General features: G+C 49.1%; 6 protein-coding genes across 6 annotated transcripts; 3 read left to right on the forward strand and 3 right to left on the reverse strand.

The window, feature by feature from the left end:
- The first annotated feature begins 600 nt into the window (after positions 1–600).
- Positions 601–2,076, forward strand: tif34 (translation initiation factor eIF3 subunit i). The gene is made up of 5 exons (XM_057296079.1): positions 601–662; positions 729–1,235; positions 1,290–1,406; positions 1,460–1,636; positions 1,699–2,076. Exons 1-5 carry the CDS (start codon positions 636–638, stop codon positions 1,879–1,881), a joined length of 1,011 nt encoding a protein of 336 aa, XP_057143961.1. The 5' UTR covers positions 601–635; the 3' UTR covers positions 1,882–2,076.
- A 574-nt stretch (positions 2,077–2,650) lies between these two features.
- mbf1 (multiprotein-bridging factor 1) lies at positions 2,651–3,179 on the reverse strand (the record flags this gene model as incomplete). The annotated part of the gene is made up of 2 exons (XM_057296080.1): positions 2,651–2,959; positions 3,024–3,179. 2 exons carry the CDS (start codon positions 3,177–3,179, stop codon positions 2,651–2,653), a joined length of 465 nt encoding a protein of 154 aa, XP_057143962.1.
- A 1,745-nt stretch (positions 3,180–4,924) lies between these two features.
- N7519_009308 (SH3 domain-containing protein) lies at positions 4,925–5,864 on the reverse strand (the record flags this gene model as incomplete). Its single annotated transcript, XM_057296081.1, has 4 exons — positions 4,925–4,980; positions 5,031–5,255; positions 5,307–5,739; positions 5,802–5,864. 4 exons carry the CDS (start codon positions 5,862–5,864, stop codon positions 4,925–4,927), a joined length of 777 nt encoding a protein of 258 aa, XP_057143963.1.
- A 1,231-nt stretch (positions 5,865–7,095) lies between these two features.
- N7519_009309 (ankyrin repeat domain-containing protein) lies at positions 7,096–10,678 on the forward strand (the record flags this gene model as incomplete). The annotated part of the gene is made up of 2 exons (XM_057296082.1): positions 7,096–7,188; positions 7,253–10,678. The coding sequence occupies 2 exons, from the start codon at positions 7,096–7,098 to the stop codon at positions 10,676–10,678; spliced, it is 3,519 nt and encodes a 1,172-aa protein (XP_057143964.1).
- Positions 10,679–11,442: 764 nt separating this feature from the next.
- N7519_009310 (AIM24 family protein) lies at positions 11,443–12,740 on the forward strand (the record flags this gene model as incomplete). The annotated part of the gene is made up of 4 exons (XM_057296083.1): positions 11,443–11,482; positions 11,687–12,019; positions 12,044–12,453; positions 12,516–12,740. 4 exons carry the CDS (start codon positions 11,443–11,445, stop codon positions 12,738–12,740), a joined length of 1,008 nt encoding a protein of 335 aa, XP_057143965.1.
- A 680-nt stretch (positions 12,741–13,420) lies between these two features.
- N7519_009311 (translation initiation factor eIF2 subunit beta) lies at positions 13,421–14,689 on the reverse strand (the record flags this gene model as incomplete). Its single annotated transcript, XM_057296084.1, has 3 exons — positions 13,421–13,718; positions 13,781–14,460; positions 14,678–14,689. The coding sequence occupies 3 exons, from the start codon at positions 14,687–14,689 to the stop codon at positions 13,421–13,423; spliced, it is 990 nt and encodes a 329-aa protein (XP_057143966.1).
- Positions 14,690–15,036: the final 347 nt, after the last annotated feature.

Below are 15,036 nucleotides of genomic sequence, written 5' to 3' on the forward strand. Positions count from 1 at the left end.
ATGGAAAAAAGAACGAGATAGGAAAGGAAGATTTCGGAGGGTGCCCGCATGCACTTGGAGATAAAAAGGGCAGCGGGGTAGGGCAGCGGGGACGAATGGCATGAATTATTGCTTGTTTGGGGCGAACCCTCCGGCGTTGCGAAAAAGAAATCAACAATTAGGCCTCACTTTCACGTGCAACACTCAAAAGATACACTGGGGTAAAAGCCAGTCCTGTCAATTTGGAGATATTCCCCTCACATTCACCTCATTTCTTCTTTTTTCTGCGATTAAGCTCATGCGGAGAGTCCGGGAGTTTCCCGGGCACCTCCTGGTCTCTCTGCCTGAGGCAAAATTGCCTTTCTGAGCCGCATGAGTCATCAGGGACACGTTAACCTTTTTGGGGACACCAGCTAGGGCTTAGGGTATCCAGATAGCAATCACGTGGAGATATCGGAACGCGGATTATATTAGCGTCCGAATAAGGCTTGGCATTGAGGGCCGAGTGTGCGATGAAATTCACTAGTCAAAGAAAGTGAGGTTGACGAGGTTGACCCCCCAAAAAGCCACTCCGCCTTACCCCTTCTGAGCCGAGCGTCTCAGATTTTTCCCCTCCGATACTCCATCTCGAAGACTCTAACACCTCACCCTTCGAAATGCGGCCTATTTTGCTTTCCGGCCATGTGCGTTAACTTCTTCGAAAACTTGCTGGATCCACAGAGACTGACCGCAGCCAACTATAACAACAGGAGCGGTCCCTGACCCAGATCAAGTTCAACAGCGATGGCGATCTCCTCTTCTCCGTCTCGAAGGATAAGATTGTGTGCGCATGGTGGTCCGCCAATGGCGAGCGTCTCGGTACCTACAACGGCCACCAGGGTGCTGTCTGGACAGTCGACGTCAGCCCCAACACCATTCTTCTTGCAACCGGATCAGCAGACAACACCGTGCGTCTATGGAACGTCAAGACCGGCGAGTGTGTGAAGGTGTGGGAATTCTCGACAGCCGTCAAGCGCGTGTCATTCTCCCCCGATGGAAACAGACTTTTGGCAGTGACGGAAAAGCGCATGGGTTTCAATGGTACTATCGCAGTTCTCGATATCAGCTACGGCGAAAACCTGAGCGCGCAGGCCGCCGAGCCCACCTTGACCATCGTTTGCGAGGAGAGCAAGGCCACCGTGGCGGGGTGGAGTTTCCTGTCCAAGTACATCATTGCGGGGCACGAGGATGGCAGCGTCAGCCAGTATGATCCTAAGGTATGTTTCTATCAGGGTGATTTGAGGGGCGTGGAATGCTAATGCCATCTCTAGTCTGGAGATCAACTCGAGAACGTGCAAATCCACGAATTCGATAGCCAAATAACCGACATTCAGTTCGCACCCGATCGTCTGTCTTTCATTACCGCGTCGAAAGACAAGTCAGCCAAGGTATGTTCCTTTGCAGATCATTCTATAAGGCAAACCCCGCTAATAACATGCAGCTCCTGTCCTCCCGCAACCTCGCCATCCTCAAGACCTATATCTCCGACACTCCTCTCAACACTGCTAGTGTGACACCCAAGAAGGAATTCGTCATCCTTGGTGGTGGTCAAGCCGCCATGGATGTCACCACCACCTCCGCCCGCCAGGGTAAATTCGAAGCTCGATTCTACCACAAAGTGAGTCCAAATATGCGCTCGAGTGAGTTAACTCGCCACATACTAATATTATTGTTACTCAGGTGTTTGAAGATGAGTGCGGCCGCGTTCGTGGCCACTTCGGTCCCCTTAACACTATCGATGTTCACCCCGCAGGCACCGCATACGCCTCCGGTGGTGAGGACGGTTACGTTCGTGTCCACCACTTCGACAAGTCATACTTCGACTTCATGTACGAGGTTGAGCGGGAGCAAGCGCGGAAGTAAAGAGAGGATGAGGTGAAGAATGTTGGGATGCGTCGTGTGTATGTGTTTACGAGGCGAAAAGACTTGGGACGAATCCCCCAAGTCCCGCATACGGAATGGGATGACCCTCCGGTCCACGATTTTCTCATTTCATTGATTCCATGATCAAATCGGAGTTGGTACCTTGTGTTTCTGTCTTTGTTTAATAAAAAGATGACAGAGTTCTTTTTCTGAGCTCTTATGTCTGTCCTGGTCCTCCGCGAAAGAGATGAAAATCGGGTAAATAGACAAAATCAAAGCTTTGCAAATCTTCAAATTGCGCTGGGATAGCGCCGCTGGCATCGAACAGAGCATGGATAGGGGATGTCTATGTATGTAGGAAAGAACTACGTATATCCAAATATACCACAGTACCTACATACATACGCTCGGTCTTCGTGTGCATGTTATGTGCGAGTTATGAAAACGACCTTGGGACACCCATCTATATGTCGAATCTATACCTAAACACAAATTACAAGTAGAAAAGTATATGATAATATCAAAATCTGAGGTATCTCATTTATACAATTTTTTTCGTGATATCTTCTCTAAACCCGTTTCCCATGCAAGGCCAGCGCTAATCCGACCAGCAGAAAAGAAACCCGTAGAAAAAACAAAAAAATGTGACGTCTCATGAAAATGAAGAAGGAACATGACAGTCATAGAGCGCAAAAAAGCAAATGCAGAAAACTTGATATTTGCCCCAGTCTCATTCCCAAAGGGATAAAGGCCACGGACTCAACCTCATCTATTTCTTCTTGGGGAACTTTTCAGAGCCGATGTCTGAACCACGCAGCTTAATGTTCAGCACGCGCTCCATAGCGCCGAGAACCTTCTGGTCGGGGGCGGCGGTTCCACGCTCGAAATCCTGGATAATAGTGATAGTGGTGTTGCACTTGGTGGCGAGTTCCTTCTGAGTCATCTTGTAGCCCTCCTCAGTGCGGCGTCTCTTGATGGCGTCGGCGACGGCGTGGCCGATGGTCTTGGGCTTGACGATATCGTCGCTGCGGTCGACTTTGGTCAAGTGTTGGCCTTCGGGGGCACCTGCCTTGGCGCTCTGGATAGTGTGTTAGTAAAGATTCAAGGTCATTTTTCCGGATTTCAAAGGAGATTTCACATACAAGGTTACCGGTGGTGTACTTCTTCTCGGTGTAGACATTGCCAGAACGCTGAGCGGCGTTCAGGGCACTCTTGCCCTTGACGACGGTCTCGCGGGGTTGAGCGCCAGCTCCGCGGAACTTGCTGCCAATCTTGGTGGTGCTTTCCCAGTCAGACATTTTGAAATGAGGTTGGATTTGGTGATGTGCGTGGTTTGAGGTTGGTAAGAATGATAGGTGAGGGTGGAGATGACGTTGGTCGTGTGAGGGTAAAGAGAGAAATGCAATTTATATCGATGACACAGAAGCTTCTCGAGGGAGGGGAGCCCGCGCTAGTCCGTATTGGGTTTAGCGTATATCTGGGTCAAAGGCGTCCTTGTTCGTACTGTGGCGAACCTCTTTTTTATATTTCAAATCATTTTGTATTTCTATAAGTTCTGTATGACTATTTGTAGTTTTCTGCAAGGGTTCACCTCTTTTCTAGTGTTTCAAAATTGTCCTAGGGGTTCGCTATGCCCATCGGCAATCCCCCACCACATTGATCGCCACAGCCACCTGCAATTATAACTACACACTATTTCATCCATGGATACATTCAGACTCATCCAACAACCGAGGATCTAGCATAAGTGTAAAGAGTTTTCCAGCAATACTATCTCCCCCGTCATTTGTATATAAAGCATATAGATCAGGCCGCTTCAAAGCATCGGCAAGACAATGAACTCGCCCCACAACTTGATGTCATAAGGTTTGCGTGCACATTCTCAGCCCTAATCACTGGTATCATGGGCAAAGGGCAACAAAATATGCCTCCAAGAACCAATCGCCATTCACAAACGGCATGCCAGGTGAAACGTTGTACCAAAGTAAGCATAAGAGTCACAATGAGTCTTCAATCAAGGGCCCCCACGATGAGGCTGAGCATCAAATCGGGCACCAGGATAGGCTTAGCCTCTCTGCTCATCGTACATTATCGCATACCTACCTAAGGTAGCCCTAGAGATAAATTAGGCCTACAGACTCTTAGGCTGGTCGGCGACTCAATCTAAGAACAAAGTACAAGGAATTTTGGTTTTTCCAAAGTTGTTCCTTGAGTTACATCTTTTCTTACATATCAGCGATGGCATGGTCCGGTGTGTACATTAAACAGTTCACCTGAAGTCCATCACCCACATATGGAAGGAAAACAATCAATACATGACAGTAGTGTTCCCAAGTCATTTTTTCGGAGAAAAAGAGCCATCTTCCATGAATAGCTTCTCGATCATGGAACCTGTCCGGGCTTAGAGTATATTGCTGTTCAGCATGCAGTTTGGAATATAATTCTTCCGAGGCTTATGTTCAAGGAGCATTTTCCCCCAACTAGTCGCCACGCGCACCATCCTACAGGGTGACCACGCTTAGGCATCGTCCTGGAGAACGACCAAGAGCAGACTAGGACAGAAATTGACGGGCCTGTCCATATTTGATGCAGATATAGTAGTAGCGTTCAATTAGAAGGCTTATTCCCGACCCCGACTCATGCTTTCTGTCCTCATTCCTTCTCGTTGTATGGGTAAACTCGTAGCAGAATTCCTAGCCTTTCTCTTATATTTCGCTTCCGTCGGGTTTTCTAATGGCCTACATGGGTAAGCTTTCTGTGGCTGTATGATTCAAGCCCTAGGGAACTTCGGGTGTGATCCAGAATATCAGGAAAGTCATTGGCTGAGGTATGTATGTAGCCATAAAACTAGATCATATCGCAATGAAGAGCTAATTAGCGTCTGAACACTGGGACCGCCAAAATATTTGGCCATAAGCCCGCCAATAAGCGATGCTGGTTGAGTCCAGTCAATCCATTCGAAGCAAAAATTCAATCCACCAACGCCGTATCAATGGAAGTGAATACGAAGCAAAATGCCCAGCAAAATAGCTTGGCCGTATGATTAGAAGATGCTGTTCACGATGTTGGAGCCAACAGTAGCACCGGCACCGAAGATTGCTAATATCAAGTTAGAAACCGAACGAGTACCAAAAGTATATAAGACCTACCGGCATTGCCCAGTTTCTTTCCGAACTTCTTGCCTCCTTCCTCGAACTTGTTCTTCTTTGGGTCGTTGGGGTCTTCAGGCTGCCCACTCTGGCTGACTGCAAGAGGCATGTTTCCATAGTTTGTAGGCGGGGGCGAAGAAATACCAGCCTTCTCGTTCACAACGTTCACGTAGCTTCGAGGGAAGATACCCTCCTGACCAGTCCGCTCGTTGCGACCACGCCACCCTGTTTATCATTAGCTTGGTATCCATATCAGATAAGAACGAAATATCTTACAGTCGTCATTCATGTGCTCGATAATCTGAATGCGATCTTGCGGCTGCAGGGCCAAGTCACCAGCATCGGTAGGTGTGTATGCGTACATGGCCGAGGCAAGACCGAGGACTGGCGGGACTTGGGGATAAGCTGGCGGGGCCTGCGGAGGCTGCGCTTGCACTGGAACATGTTGATTGTGCATAAAGGCTTTCTCATTAATCGACGCATTGTTCATCTGTGAGACAGGAGGCGAGTATGAGGGCGTGTAAGGGGCTGGAGGGGGCTGCGCTTGCACTGGAACATGTTGGGCAGGCGCAGGCTGTGCCTGTTGTCGGGGCGGCGATGGTGATGTGTGCACCGTCCGAGAGGTCTCGGAATCGGTGGGTAGCTGTGACAGAATGGAAGAGAGCTGTTGGGGAGTGATTACAGAGGCATCGGCAAGGAATTCTAGTTCCTGAATTATGTTGTATTAGTACCTGGGCCACATTTCAGGCACGGGAAGCCGGGAAGCCATACCGTCCGGACCATGCGGAGCGACCGGGTGGTCATGGCAGACGCGAACTCGCTGGAGGCCGCCATTATGAAAGGACACGGGTGGTTGAGATTGAAGGAGACAATTGCAGAATAACAACAGAGAAAGAAAAAAAACTGGAGTCGGGAGAGTCAGGAAACACAGGGGTTGCTTGGTCGGGTGTTATTATGTAGCCTAAGCCAAGATCTGAGAATCTCCGCCCCGACGTCAACTGTAACATTGACATCAACTGTTCACGATCATAAATTTCATTATTTGATTCCAAATTCTTACGAGTTGAATTGCCTCCCGCGGTCTTATACGCAGTGTCCACATTTCCTCCCTGGATGGATTTGATGAATTGACCCCAAATATATATAAACTGGTCAACAAGGGAATTGATCTGGACCTCAACACAGAAGTTGACAACATCCCCTTGTGTTCAATCTGAAACTCGACGTTAGCAGGGTCAATTCCTTGAACTACGCACACAATCCGTAACAGCAGAAGTCTCCATTTGCCTGCAGCGGTGTGAACCTCATCGCCCCTCTCAGGTAGACCATGTTGTTGCCAATCGCCGCGATTTCCCTTGATTTCACACTTGTTCCACACCCCTGGCCCTAGTGCAGGAGAGAGCGCATATCTCTGCCCTTAGATTTGTCTGTCTCCCTAGTTTTGCCCGGGTTCGATCAATCCTGCATCCCAGAAACCCAAAATAAGAAGCAAAAAAGCCACGAAAAACATGAGGATAGCCCAACAACCAACCACTCTACACTACTAACATCCCTTCTACCCCTCCCCGCATAACAGGCATCCTATATATATTAACTTCCCCTAAGCCACCCTGCAGCAAGGATAAGTTAGACGCTGACCGAAGGATAGCCCCCCATCTAGCCCCGCAGCCCGTGTTATAGCGCGACGCGGGCCGCAACCAGTGCAGTGACAACGAAGACTTTCGCCAGCGCAGCGCTTACACGCCTGCGCTAGGTACACTAGGGGGTTTCAGACCCCGACGAAATTAAAGCCATGATGATAGTTTTCTTGATATCATTAGTTGGCGTTCTATTATTGCCACGGGGAGACGCCTCGCAAGCATGGGGCTCTGTTCCTTGGCTCTGAATCGAGTGAGGATCGGCACAAGATGTCCATCGATGGCGGATGGAGGATCGAGCGGTGTTCTCTTTAAGAGAGCGTGGTCGGGCACTTGCTCGAGGATGTTCTGTTAGTTCTATTAATTCTTCTTTATGGTCTATGTCTTATTATGAATTGATGTGTTAGTGATTTACGATTATTCATACGATGCTTTCTATACTGTTTTTTATATCTTTGTTTCCTTTTGTTAAGGCGGATGATAACTGGGATGATTTTACGAACAATCTTGCTACGGACTTGGTATGTCCATATCTATATGGCCTGAATGAGGTTCCAAGTGGATGTGCTGATATTTCGATCAAAGGCTCCTCTAATCACCTTGTTCGGTGAACGACTTACGAAACAATTTCTTTCTGAGTCCATCAGCATTCTTGATAATGTTATCTTCGCCCTTTCACCGCTAGGGGTCTTGACTGCTGTTGTGTCGGTGATCAGGATCTGTGGAAGTTCATCCCTCAGGGCATTCGTCGGACGCGCACAAGAAGGTCCTGCCGAAGCTGAGAGTGAACTCCTTCCTTGCGTCTCGGAATCCACTGCAGAGCTCTTCAATGACGGTGGCATCACACGAGTCTTTGGCCGGCCCAAGATCGTGGAGATAGTTGCTTGGGAGGATGTGGATCATAAGACCGGAGAAAAGGGGACAAAGATTGGCACTTTGAAAGATGCCCTTGAGGAAAAGGCTTGGTCTTGCAGTGGCAAAGTTTCGCCTACTGAACTGCCTGAACTGGACATTCCAAACCTGTCATTGAACAAGGGGATCAAGAGGAGAGATCAATTTTGGTTTCATTGCGCTGCAATAATTGGTGGCGTACTGCAGACTGGTCAGTACTTCTTCGATGAGCCCGGAATAACACTGACAATCCGTTTAGGTACTATTACGTACGCTACACTCACAGTGTTCGTATATCCCCAGCATTTCAAGAAAGACGACAAAGCCGTCGCCTCATACGCATTCCCGCTCTATCTCATCGGGACAACCCTTCTGTTTCTGGGGATGTTCTTCTGCGCATTCATCATGGAGCGATCCTCAAAGGAGTTCTATCTCAAAGCAGAAAAGCCAAGTAAGATATACTGGCTGCAGCCCGGTAATCAAAATGTGGGTGACCAGGTCTTCAATGCTTTCTTGGCTGTCAATGAAGGGCCAGAGTCTTCAATGACCAAGAAACTTCGTTACATCAAATCGATCAGAGATCGAAGATTTGACAGGAAGTATTTGGAGATTTACTCTACCCTCGCATCGACGGTTTTGGGATTTATCTTCCAGTTTATTGGACTGAGAGGCCTTCATGCATCTGTTATCCTGGCCCAGCTGGGATCGACATTCCTAATGTCTATTATACGTACCTGTCTACGCACAGAAAGAATGGCACCAGACGAAAATAAGATGAAGGGTGACCGTGATCTCATGGGTCATAAACATCAGGAACTAGACGCCTTCGCCTTTTATCTCGAGAACGTCGAATATTTCAATATGGTTTCATTACCTGATCGATCAGCCACGATACCTTCACCAAGGTTCGTGCCTCACGTTGACGCGCCATTGGCAAGACAGTTGATCCGAACACGAACTCAGCTTGCCAATCTCACATCTAATTCGGACCACGGCTTCAATGCTACCTGGGACGACATGCCTATTCGACGAATGGCTCATAATCTTGCACAAGCGATCGAGTCGACGATGGATTTGATCTCCGGTTGGGGAGCTGACCTCGGGAAGACCTTTGAGTTCCGGCTCGGCTTTGAGTGCAGGGGTGCTTCTCCAGGTTCTGTCACCCAATCTCCGGGAACATATTCCATTGGTCTCATGCGTTGTGGTGATGCTCTTCGATGGAAAATGGAAGTTAGCGAGATGGAAGCAATACTAGGCCTGTGGACCTGGTCTCTGTATAAGTCCGACGATGATTGCGGGTTTTCGAGACTCTTTCGTCTTGTCGGACTGAGCGAAGAAGAGGCAAGTAAGGAGGAGACTTACCTTTACTTCCACAAATGGATATTCCGACAAACAGAGGCCCGACTGGTCCCGTCTGACCTTATTGACGACTCCCGTCGATTATTCGGCTTTGAGCCCAAGGAAGGTCTTCCCTTAGGGAATCTTCTTGTTATCAAGACTGAAAATGAAGTGGAGACAATGGCTGCCCAGGATATCTTCATTCATTTCCTCAAAGAAGTTTGTCTCAATGTGAAGGAGCTGGGCGGGGAAGTCGACGTCGTCTCTGGTATACAGAACTCGCTTTTGGGTTCCTGTACGCGAATCGATGAACTGGTATCCTGCTTCGAAGCCCATTATCTGGGCTCAAGGGAGGATGCATTGCTATGCATTATTCCTGTTTTGAGAAACCGAAACCTTTTGCCTGACCTTGCAGCTGACTGCGCTAAAGTCAGAGCGCGGAGAGAACAGCTCATAAGCCAGGGAAAATGGAAGAATGCCTTTCATTTGCTTCGTTGGCTCTGTGAACGGTCGGAGGGTCCCCAATTCCAACGGTCAGTCTACGAGTTAGGAGATCTTTGCCGCCGAGCTTTGTTGAACAACAGCGAAACTGTTCGAAAGGAAGGGTTCGCAGAAGTTTGCAAGCTTCTCAACTCAGATATAAGAGAGGAGTTTCTCCAGACTCAGAAAATATCGCTGCCTTCTGATTGGGCCATGTCACAAGATCGTATTGAATGGTGGCGTTCATTCTCTAGCCAACTAGGCTGGACCGCATGGACTATTTCAACAAAAGTACCGGGAATGAGCTTCATGCAGCCAGCTTTAAAGTCACTCAATGTACCAGAGAGCTTGCCTGGTGTGGTTGGCACCGACCAGGATCTGGAAGCCACCGAAACGGGGATCCGCACCATGCAAGCTTGGCTCACTCTGACGGATGCTGAGAATACCTGTGCCGACCGCTTTAGAGAAGAAGAGGAGGAGCAGTTATGCTTCGATTGGGCCGTCCAAAGCAAATACGACTGCTTGCTTTATTTCCTTTTGTTGAAATGGGTGGAGCTGAGTGACCGCATCCCTCCCATTATCACACTGGGATACGCTCTTGCGGCCCACAAACACTCCCATTTTGCTATGAAAGTCCTTCTTAGACAGGGTGCCAACATTGATTCTCCCGATGTAGATAATTGCGCTGCATTGTTCAGCCAAGCGGCCCTCGGAAATGTGGAGGGGATAGTCATGTTGTTGGATAATGGCGCTGATCCCAATGGCAGCGACAAAGCTCCCCACGGAAGGCCCCTGATCGCAGCCGTATATGGTGGACATATTATGGCCACGGCATCCTTTCTCCAATACGGAGCCAACGCGAATATGACGGACCAGCATGGGATGACGGCGCTGTGGTGGGCAACGGCCAGTGACTATTTTGACATTGTTGAGCTGCTTTTATCCAGTGGTGCAGGAACAGAGCCAGTCGGAGCTGATGGCTTAACACCACTTCTTTGGGCTGCAGCGAAAGAAAAACTTGCCGCCCTCGAGTTGCTGATAAAGTATGGAGCGGATATCAATGCCCAAGATACCGACGGGAGAACTGCACTTATGCGGGCAGTGTCTAGTGAACGTTCTCTGCCAGTGCTTCGGGTACTGTTGGACAAAGGAGCTGATGTTCATATGAAAGACCGCAAGGGGCATACAGTTCTGGATATGGCGAAAGAAGCGAACTTCCATGAGGCTATAGCCATACTGGAGCCATCAGTTCGCAACTCCTTGGCATCTTGGCTACCTGGTCTCACTTCAAGATCTCCTTGAAAGAAAGCTTTTCCTCTCTTCCCAGTTAGTTTTCATTCATGATTTGATCTGTGTCACTTCGAATCGAATCAAGGACGTTCATTTCAAAGGTAATTTGTAGTGGCATTGCAATTGATCTCCCATCATATCGGCTATACTTCCTACCGTCTGGCGGAGTTTTCAACAGTAACATTGAGGTCCCGAGCTCGCTGACACCCGACTCTCAAGGTTTCTTTGTTCTTGGCCTCTATGGAGTAATAGAGTGGCCAATGAAGATCGTCTGGTGGTTTCTGGAGCTGACCTATCACGTTGTGCAGGGGGCACACAGAGAGGGGCAGCTAAGCGCTCGGCGGGGATGAGCATGCAGTAGTCTAGTGTGACGGGGAGTACATAACAAATTGACTCTCGATCTGTGAGTCCTTTCTGTCACACGGGTGATCGCTTCCTGTGCCAATTCCGGTCTAGTTTTAGCCGGAGCTTCTAGTGCGGAGTTGAAGTTGTGCTCTTAAAAAGAATGGCCCGCCGCAAGATGCTGTTCCTCCCGGACAGCTTCTTCTCCAACCCTAATCAGAATTGAAACCTCCCCCTAGGCTCCTCAAAATCTCAGAAAGCAATAACTTCTATCCTGTAAAATCAAGCTTGTCCACATTTCATCGTTTCCTACCCCGCAACCCAAGAAGCCCGTGAGTGTCAGTCGACAGCAGCTGGAATGTCATGCTAATAATTAAGCAGCTCAGTTCAATTGACCCCTATATAAGTTTCCTGAATTGGAACCGATTTTCATCATGTCGCAGCGACACGAATTCGCCCCTCCGCCTATGTCTGGTAAGTACACAACATTTGAACTCTCGGGAAACGCGCAGGCAGGCTGACTGACTCAAATAGCTCCACCGACTCAGACATGTAATTAATATCCATCCAGTCGGAAGCAAAGCTATACTAATGTGTTGAGTAGCATTTTCGCCATCCAATCAACCATACTTCGCTCCACCCCCAGGCAGACGCCTCCGTCAAATGGAGGTTATCCAGTACCTCAATCCTCAATTAGCCCACCACCGAACGGACAGGGCTATTCCAGTGCAGAATATCCAACTCCCCCATCGGCCAGTTCGACACAGGGTGATCCGATTGCCAAGCAAAATGAGGCAGCATTCCTTTACAACCAGTCCATTGGCCAAGCAGTAACGATGGAGAAGATGCCCGGAGGGGCACCAGCATATGGACAGTTTGTCGGAGCACACTCGATTAATCAGGACGATGTTGGAGTATTCAATGGAGGCAGCTACAGAATCAGCCACCGAGATACCAACTCACTTTTGACCCTGCAATTGGCAGTGGGTTGCCCTTTGACTGCCAAGCCAGGTAAGACAGCCCTTTGATAAACAGTTGTCCAATGTGTCGCTTCCATTGGCTCCTTGAGGTCTAAGCAAGCTTACTTTGTCACAGGTGCAATGATTGCAATGTCGCCAACAATAACGCTAAGAGGAAGCTTCTCTTTCTCAATGAAGAAACTCTTCGTTGGTGGTAGCATGACTACGTCACACTACACTGGTCCTGGGGAGGTACTTCTAGCGCCCCCTATGCTGGGAGATATTATTGTCCTCCCGATCAACACGGGAGAGGCATGGCACGCAGGAAGGGATTCCTTCCTAGCTCACACTTCTGGTGTTGAACATGATGACAAGCCCCAGAGTTTGACTAAAGGGGTCTTCTCCGGAGAAGGATTCTTCATCTACGAATTCACCGGCGATGGTTTGCTCTGGATGCAAAGTTTTGGAGCAATCATCAAGAAAGATGTAACTTCTCCCTTATTCTTCCCTTTACACTATTGCCCTACTAATACAGGTTGATAATACAGCTTAAAGAGGGGGAATCTTACTTCGTCGACAATGGTCACCTTGTTGCATGGAAATGCGAGTACGATATTCAGCGACCTGCCTCTGGTGGCCTCTTCTCTACTTTCAGTTCTCGCGAAGGACTAGCTTGCAAATTCAAAGGCCCGGGAACCGTATACCTGCAAACCAGAAACCTCAAGGCCTTCGCTGCCCAGATGAAGGTCACCAGCTCCTATTTGCGATCCTAGCGCTGATCCAGTTGGACAAATCCAGAGCCAGCAATTTGCAGTTCGAATTTCGATACATTGATTTGATTCCGCGAAATACGCTTGGGTCCCAATCTGACATCGGCCGATGTGCTGTTGTTGTATACTCACGCTATGCCTTAGGGGCAGGCCCAATCGCGAGCAGGTCTCCACGTTATATCAAGTCGTCAATAAGAGAATAGTACTCAGTCATATAAGCCTATTTCACGTGGAGCTCTGTTCACTTTCCAACTTTCAACAATTTTGATATAGTAGTCCTTAAAAGCCTATGTTGGGTTTCGCGTTCGGCTCAACCGTAGGACCTACCCAGGTAGCTTGAATCCTGAAATACTCACCTTCACTGGCTGGTTATGCTGAAGACCAATTAAGACGTCGATTTTTGGAGCTAAACTAAACAGCGATGACGATCCTACCATAACTCTAAACGTTCGCTTAGATACAAAATCATACTGCTTCAAAGGCAAGATATATTGATATCAGTCCATTTCATGCGAAACTATTTTTATTGTTCAAATCGTTTCCTCATCTCAAGCCCGTCGGGGTAGAAAGAAAAGCAACAGTGCTTTGCTTCCACCCCGCAAAAGCTCTAGTAAGTGACACGCCATAAGGAAGAGATACAAACAAGCCCTTTCCTCGCAAATTGCCAGCACAGCACCATCCGCTTAGCCCACACGCTTTCTGCGGCCGATCTGGGAACGGAAACCGGTCTTGATGGCGGCGACGGAACGACGGGATCCGCAGGAGTTGCAAGTAACGAAATACAAACGGTTCTCTCCCTTGTTGAGCTCGGTGTCGGGGCTGCGGCACGTCTTGCATGTGACGTACTCAACAATATAGCGACGCAGAACCGATTCGATACCCTTCTGTTGGAATCTTCCCTTGATGACCAGGCGACGGCTACCGTCGACACTGCCTGACGTACCGAGTTCGGCGAACAGGAATTGGGTGCAGTGTTCCTCGCTATTTAGAAAGAAAGTTAGAGGGTGAACTCAACGAATAAATAGGAAAGGAGCAGAACGAACCTTCGCTTCATGCGCTTGCAGATATCGGCAATGTTGGCGAAAATGGTACGACGATTACCTTCACGCAGACACTGGGGCGGGGGAATCTTGTAGGACTTGGCGCCGGTGGCCAGAAGGTCGGGGTGGTGGCTCTCGATGAGGGAGAAGAAGCGGGAGACGAGGAGCGAGTAGGGGATGGTTTGTGTGGCGTCGTGCGCCCAGATACCGGTGCCGGCCTCGAGATCGCCCTCAGGGAGTTCCTCGGGCTGCTCCTCACCAGCCTCCTCAGCAATACCGGCCTCAGCGAGCTTGGCGTCGAAGTCGGTGGCGTCGGCCTTCTTAGACTTGCTGCTGCTCTTCTTTTTCTTCTTCAGCGCGGAGGGATCGAATTCGCCATCAGCGGCGGGAGCTTCCTCGTCATCGCCGGCGTCGGCAGTCTTAGACTTCTTGGAGGACTTCTTCTTTTTTGAAAGACCCTTGAACATCTCGGTGACCTCGTCGACTTCCTTCTCTGTGTATTCAGACATCGTTAGTGGGGCTGTGGCAAACGCGACTGGGGGGATTGAGGCTGGGATCGGAGAGGTATTGCATACCGCCTGTGGGCTTCTCAGCGGAGGGGCGTCTGTGACTTGGCCGTTGGTATCCATGATGACCGATCCTTCGCTGAATGCGACCGACTTGCGCTGTTTCGTCTCGATTTCCTGGGCGGAGCGGCAAAAATCGGTGTTAGTTATGGGAAAAAAGAGAAAAAGCAGAAGAAATCGTATAGCCTGGCTTTTCAATAGAAAGTACCAGTCCTTAACCCCGGGCTCAACGATGTGTGGTCTTGGATCACTGTGGTTGGCGGCCGAGGGGTCGATATTGTGCAGACTCAAAGAAATGTGGGAGGGTCGGTAAAAAGACAAGGGTGTGACGTACAGTGTCCGCCATGTTTTGAGGCTTCAAAGATGCTATTCACTCCACCACGATATGTTGTAGGAGAGTTTAGGTTGTTGCGAATGCGAGGAGCTAGAGTAAGAGTGTAAAGAGGCAAAATTGTCGCTGGAATCTGATATCGCCAGGCCTGAAGGCTGATTCTGTTATCGCGGTACAGGCACGTGACCCATAACTGAGTCACCAGATTACAGGTCACGTGTTTGATTACGGAGCTTGGCGATGCCGGTCGATCCAGGCAAACAAGCCCAGTTGCTCTCACATTTACGTATAACCGCAGTAGGCAGGCCGCTGCTTGATCAACATCGCTTCCCCTCATTTACTCACCCCCACCTCTCTTTACA

Source organism: Penicillium mononematosum (genome assembly GCF_028829835.1).
Source record: "Penicillium mononematosum strain IBT 11891 chromosome Unknown utg000005l:1.0-9366267.0:1.0-9372171.0, whole genome shotgun sequence".
NCBI lineage: Eukaryota > Fungi > Ascomycota > Eurotiomycetes > Eurotiales > Aspergillaceae > Penicillium > Penicillium mononematosum.